Source organism: Pyxicephalus adspersus, chromosome 2, assembly GCF_032062135.1.
Source record: "Pyxicephalus adspersus chromosome 2, UCB_Pads_2.0, whole genome shotgun sequence".
Taxonomy (NCBI): domain Eukaryota; kingdom Metazoa; phylum Chordata; class Amphibia; order Anura; family Pyxicephalidae; genus Pyxicephalus; species Pyxicephalus adspersus.
In genome coordinates this window covers 113,184,820-113,192,013 of record NC_092859.1, presented here as the reverse complement: position 1 = coordinate 113,192,013, position 7,194 = coordinate 113,184,820, and the positions used below count along the sequence as shown (strand labels likewise).

Here is a 7,194-nt window from a genome sequence, read left to right as displayed (position 1 = left end):
ACACTCTAAAACACCAAATTGATACAAAGCATGGATATAATATACATCTGTTGTATATTATAATACAGTTGATCCATCCAGTCATTTCAATGTAGATCAAATAGAGCCCCAAGGTTGGAACTTGACGCGTTTCGCAGTAAGAACTGCTTCACCAGGATTTATGATACACTGCAAAAATATAGTTATCTATCCCCAATATAGCAAACATTGGAGATGGTTGAAGATGGCAAAGGTTTTGTATCATGGTAGTATGGAACACAGTCCAGCATAGGAAGAGTTAAATGTCAGGTTGAGTGCCCATGATAACAGATTTGAAGGCAAATAAATCCAGCAACTGAAAGGGAACTCCTGAAAATACTGAAAGTCCTGGATCAGCCTGACATGTTCACTCCTGAACTGCCAAATAAAGACTGAAATAGTGACTTTCTTGGGGATTGTTACCATAGGAAACTTTCTGGATCACCTGCCAAAAAATTGAAGACCTGAAGAGAGAAAAGAATGAAAAACACACAGCTGGACAGAGAGGATGGTGAGGTGTTGTTTTAGGAGTTTCTCTTTAATAGGTTACACATTAATGGATAGGGGATCATGTGGCTGTATATTTTTTCTACACCAGATCATGAAAGAGATGCAGAGCTGAGAAAAACTGGAGACTATGGGGTATATGTATAAAGCAGTCTGCCATTCATTGAAACATTCCCTGGCTGAAAATCAATGACTGCCAATGAAACAAATGATCCTCCTGCAGGGAATGTTTCAGTGAATGTCAGTTTCACAGCTATATACATAGAGCCCCTATATTGCCTATGACACAGCAAGGCCCAAATGCAGAGAAAAAGCATTTTACTGGTATGCAGGGTTTTTAGGTGGAAAACGATTTATCAGTTTTTGTTCTTTAAATAGACAGCCCATGGCATGTATTAACATTGATATATTCGTATTTTATTATCATTTGTCGAGGGCATTCGCTCAGTTTTACAGCCTCCTACATGGCCTCTACTACTGTACACCTCACACCCACCCCACTTACTAATAAAGATAATTGAAACCGTAATGCCCCCGCCCCATTACAGCTGTAGTCATTCTTATTATAGCAAGACCTGTCGGGTATTGTAGTCAATTTACACCTTATTCCGAGACATTGTAAATGGCGGACACTACATTTCCCGTCATGCCTCCGTGAGAAAGGAGATGAGCGCACAGCATGCAGGGACTTGTAGTCTATTTCTCCTGCGCATTGACTGAGGCAACACTATGGGTGGCACTACGTTTCCCATGACGCACGGCGAAGGAGGCGGACAGAGGTGCGGGGGCGTGCCAGCGGCTGCCGGCAGCGTGCTAGTGTTTGTGTGCATCAGAAGGCAGCCGAGGATACCGCATAAGCGCTCGCCATGTCCGTACAGCTGGTCACCGCGAAGATGGCAGATGTGGAGTTGAAGGAGGATAAGTCAAATGACGGGGCGCCGCTGGTCTCAGCTGCCATTGCCGAGCCTGATAACAACTCCGCCGCCCCCTCGCTAAGCCAGCCGGTGAAGGGGCTTCCTGCCTCCGCTATGAAGAGAAGTGACCCGGCGCAGCGTCCGAGAGAGGGTGGAGAAGGCGCAGGAAGCCCAGAGGGCGCCGTCAGTGAGGCTCCTCGCACCGTCAAAAAGGTAATGTTCCCCGCCCCCCGCACTCACCTGTGAGGTAATATAGGGCCGCTGTCATCCGGTGTGTATCATGTGTACAACACCGGGCGCTGCTACCTGACCAGTGACGTCAGCTGTGTGTGCTCGGGTGTCAATGTCACCCCATCCTTCCTGGTGACGTGGTGACTTTTCCTTCGCTCTATCTCATGAGCCGGTGATGGTGCAGGAGATGACGGCTATCCGCACACATTATTCGCCCCTCTTCCGCCAGCACATCCCCTTCACTAATGAACGGGGGGACTATTTTTCCCTCCAGCAGCGGGAGGGTACCGTGCAGTTGCTATGGAGTGATGTGCACAGGTGAGCGCAGCTCCTCTTTGAGAGATCCTTCCATCATTGCGTTCTGTCCTTCTATTGGTCCAGGGTGACGCTTGCTCTGATTGGTTAGCGCTGGCTTTGCTATGGAATCAGTTGTACCGCAAAATATAGCAAGGAAATGTACAGAACGGCTGTCAGGCCACACCGGTGACCTTGAGATGTCCTGATTATATCATAACTAATAAAGATAACCGGAACTTGGTAAAGGCAATGGTTAATGTCAAGTATGGATATATACAGAGGGGTTATTCCCATGGTCATTGATAGCTGAGCTAGGTGCTGATATCAGGCCATCACTTTCCTTATAAGGAAATGCCTTGGCATTGGTCATGTGACCAGACAGTACATGGATAAGTTCATATAGCTCTGGTGGTAAGTGTGCCTGGCATGATATTGACACTTATATACACACACCTTCCTGCCAGGAATTAAGCATGTGGTCAGCACCTCCAAAGCCCATTTGGCAGCGGGGATTAGTAGTGGTACTGAACTGCTCACTGCCTCTTCCATTCATTCTCTTCCATGGGAAGATGCTACATGTAGCCTGTCACTAAGGATTCAGTGATAAGAGGTGCTTTGCTACAAAAGCTAATGTGATATCCAGGTTATTTTTGAGTTGTTACAGGAACAGGAAGTGACCATGTGCCTATGATTAGACTTGTTTCTGCTGAAGGGGTGTAGAGGATTTACATTCACATGGAGATGATCGGTTGGTGGCTTTGCCTTTAGACACAATGTGACCATTACAATCAGAGAGCGTTGTTTTGTTCTTATCACAAAGGGAAGTCCTGTGCTGTATAACCTCCTCACCAGCTTTCAGTCCAATCCGTGCCCTGAACACAAGTCTCACTTCTAGTTTACAAGCTCATACTATCAGATTGTCATGTACAGTATAGCTATGAGTAGACGATTATTCATCTGACCATCGATACGTCACGTGTGCTGGCCTGCAGTGCTACAGAAGAAGGGAAAACCACTACTAAATCTTTCCAACCCAGCTATTAAAGTAACATACTGGCCAAATGTTGTTTGACGTTTCTTGGGGGAAAGAATAAAAGCTTGCCAGGTTATTTCCCCTTTATTTCCAAGAAGTTAGTGGAAATCTCACAAAGTGGGGAGAATTTCCTTGTCACAGTTCTACACGGATCTAGTGTCATTGGGTTATTTCTTTTTTGGGGAGAACTCAAAAAAATTAGATTTTTTTTTCTCCCTTTCAGCTTAGGGGACGATGATGACCAGTGGAAGGAGTGAGTCTCCCCAAGTAGGACATGGTGATAAAAACTGACTACGGTCTAACGCTTCCGTACAAAAAAATGTTTTGCCTCCATATACTGTATTCAGTAAAATAAAAATGGATAGGAATTGTGGTGGCAATGTTTGCTTGTGTTCAGCTCCCCTTCTTTGTGCGTGCATTCATCACTAAACTTTGATATTTTACTTCCTAACACTCTTCTCCCTGTTTGTTCATATCATCAAGTTGTCACTGTCATCTTCTGCTGGAAGACTGCAGCAAAGCACTTGCTCTCTGCAGGCCCAGGACCCCTTATTGCTTTGATTCAGTAGCTTTCCACTTTTGGTTCTATATTCAATACTTGTAAAAGGGCCTCAACTGGTGCTGAAATAATTTGGATGTGGAGACAAGGGAATTACATGTCGGCACTGGTGAATGTTAGTAGAAATAATGTTGGAAATTGTCATAGTTTACTGTAACCCCCTTCTATCTGCCTGCAGTGATCACCCTAGTATAAGAGAGGGTACCTTTGTAATGACGGCTTTGGTTCATGCACTATTTCACGTGCTAATCTCCAGCCATCACCCCCTGGACCTGTAGAAATGGTTTGACAATCTGCCTGTATAAATAGTTTTCAAAATTGCCTATTCTCTGATTTGGGCTATACAAGTACTGCATGATCTGGTCTTTCTCATCTGATTGGATGTATTTTTGAAAGTCTATTTGCCAAATTTGCTGGTTTCCATTTAGCCTTATTGATTTGTGTGGATATCAGGGTTAGAAATAACACAATGTTCTAACAGGAAATGGGCTATGCATTTATCGATTTTTGGCCAATTTTGTATCTCTTGTATTTAGTAATATTACATACCTTGTGTAACACTTGTATAGGTCATTAAAATCGTTCACAATGAAAAAGGAAAACAAAAGGGCACTGTATTCTGTTATTGTGTAAAGCTGTTGTAGAATGTTTGGTGCGTGTATATCGCGCAGTGTAGTACAAATGGAAGTACTTTTATTGAAGCACATATATAGTTACAGGTACTTTAAATCAGTGGTCGCCAACCTTTAAGGACCACTAAATTCATAATTTTAAATCCCACGAACCATTAATATGTTTTTTTTTTAATAGATAAATCCATTTGTAAAATAGTGATCTCCCTAATGCTGCCTGACAAGGACTGTGGAGGCTCTGATTAATTGATCAGCTCAGTTAGATGAAGTATTACTATTGTTACTATTATCATTAGCTGCATTATCTTTGGTATTACTAAAGAAATGCAAAATATTTGTTTGCTTTTTCTTACTCATTATGGGTTTATTGCATTTGCATCTAAGACCAAACAAGAAATAATAGTTGTCAAAGTTAAACTGTTTGATGCCATTAAATATAACTCTTAAAGAAAATACACAGTTAAGGTCATACTTAACCTAAAAGATCATCTGACAAATAAAATAAAACAATCGGATGAGAATCGTTTTTTGCGGAGCGGGGTGACTGGTATAATGGTGGAAACAACAGTGAAGCGTACGGCTCGGCGACGGTTTCCTCATACAACTTACTATTCTTACGTCACGCTGACCCTCCATTGTTTTTTTGTCTCTAGTACAGTTTGTGCATTTAGTGCAGTATGAAGGAGAAAATAGTCATATAGTCATATAGAATATAGGAATTTATTAGAATATTTTTGTTTTATTAATAATAAACATAAAAAGTGCAAATAATGTCCAAATTTTTCTGTGGACCACCAAAATTATCAGGTGGACCACCGGTTAGTGACCACTGCCTTAAATTCTTTCTTTCATGAGCAGTAAACTAGACAGTCCATTGCTGTTTTAATATTGGTATTTATATGTAGTCACGCTGCAATGGCTTAAAGTTTGACAGTAGTGGATATATTTGAATGAACCATGCAGTATGTGCACATGGTTTGGTCCAACATGTCTTTGCAGTTTTATTATTCTGTATCCACTCATCATTAGAATACATGTACCGTAAGTAAGGACAGCTGCTGGCTCTTGCTTTGTTCCACATGGGTTTTTATAGGAATAGTAAAATTTTATTCTATAAAATAAAATCCTATTCCTGTGTTAGTGCTGGGTTTTGTACATATGTGATCTTTATTGAATGGCGAGCAGTTTTTACATGAGCCAGTTAGCCATGCATAATTATTTGTCTTGTTCTTGCTCAGCCAGCCAAGCATCTCGCTGAGATATGTCTGACGGGTCCGATAATGTGTGCTTAGCTCAGCTGTTTAGCACAGTGGCTTCAAACTTTTTTGTTTTTTTAATTAGTGCATTATATATATATCAAAGTTAAGTACAGTTAAAATGTGGTGTTCTTATAGAGCATATATTGAATAAGAATGGTTTTGCCAGAATGGCAAAGTAATGGCTGTAATTCTCTTGAAAAGTTGTTTAGGAAAGAACCTTTTTTTTCTGAATCAAGTATCTAGTCAATAAAAGATATTGGATAGTACAGGCCTTACAAAATGCCACTCATTTGGTTTGTTGCATGGAAGGTGTCAGGTTTTAAAAGACAACCATGTTTTTTGTTGTTTAATGCCATTTCTGTGGCTAGTTCTACAATAACTTCTACACTAACCTCTTTTGTTCTTCTATTCACAATGTGCAGGGTTAAATGGTGGATGTAGTCTCCATACTTGGATATCTTTTTGGATATCATGGAATATCTTCATTTGACTCTATTGCTGCTTCTTATAACTAGCTCAAGTCCAAAGTTCTTTGCCTCTACCTGCACTTACAAAAATAATAAGTGGCATGAGGTTCTTCCATACAACCTCTATCTAATCTAACATGTTTGTATGTAGTGTAAGCTATGGAGGAGGGATAGCTAAATTGAATATACACCTTTCAGAGGAGTACATTTTAACTGGGGCATACATAGTAAAAACAAGTAAACTTTACCTGGAAAACATTGTTTGTGATTCTAAAACCTTGCCTGCCCTGGTTCCTACATTTCCACCTGCATATTACGTTTTTAAGTTTCATTACACACTGTATTTTACAACCAATTACTTCATCACTTTGTGTCTGTGCTTCTCTAAGCAGTAAAGTCATATTATGGCTGCTGGGAGACTTTGGCAGAGTGCAGTTTGTAGTTTCCCGAAAGCATCCCAGCACCCTGCTTTATACTTCTTCCAAGCTTCAATCCCTGATGTAAGCATTGGCTGGGCTCTTTGGAGGAGTTATGCAAATATCAAAATTCACTGATGGGTGGATGTCCGTCTGGATGGAACGGTGGGTTTTCCTGGGCATACAGCATTTTCATGCAGGCCGTCCTTGGTAATGAGCATGTGTGATGCTGAGCTTGTATGATTTGCAGGACTCAAATGAATGAATGGGATCGGCCAGGGAGAGTTTGAAGTGGAGGGCTGATGGTATTGGATGTAAATTTACTGGGAAATAAGGCATACCACAGCTGCAACTTCTATTACACACTGTAACAGTGACTACTGTTTAATTCAAATAGGAAACATCATTACAGGAGAGAAGTCTGGAAACTATATAAAACCAGAGTTCACCTTTGAGTTTTGTTTAGGCCACTGCAATCTTAAGGGAACATCACAGGTGCTTATCAGATAACGGACAGGAGGTGGTGGGTGTTCTGATTTCCTACAGCAATGTCTAAATGAAAACGTCTGCCTATGCTCCTGTATGTTTATCCACCTTTGTATTAGCTGCACGGAGCAAAGGAAAGGTCTGTGTAAGCTTCCAATTGCTGGAGGTGTAGTATAGACCAGGCTGAGACCTGCATTTGATAGTGCTGATATGTGCTTCTTCATACCCCCACAAGTACCAACTATGGATCCCCTATGCTCTGCAGACTTGGAAGTAGTATACACATCAGAAAATCCCAATTTTCCAATATACTGTACATACATATGGGCCATAATTTCAATGTATTAAAGCTGGAGGGTCAGGATAATGGTTAAC

The 7,194-nt window shown here is 41.3% G+C and overlaps 1 protein-coding gene across 4 annotated transcripts in view; it reads left to right on the top strand.

Annotated features, from left to right (window-relative positions):
• Positions 1–1,313: 1,313 nt before the first annotated feature.
• The window catches only part of AHCYL2 (adenosylhomocysteinase like 2), a 50,275-nt gene continuing 44,394 nt past the window's right edge, over positions 1,314–7,194 (top strand). For 2 of the 4 annotated variants that reach the window (XM_072401887.1, XM_072401886.1), the window contains exon 1: positions 1,314–1,652. In XM_072401887.1, the coding sequence (XP_072257988.1) occupies positions 1,392–1,652 (261 nt within the window). In that variant the 5' untranslated portion in view covers positions 1,314–1,391. The remainder of the gene's footprint in view (positions 1,653–7,194) is intronic. The other 2 variants (XM_072401885.1, XM_072401884.1) reach the window with 1 other exon arrangement.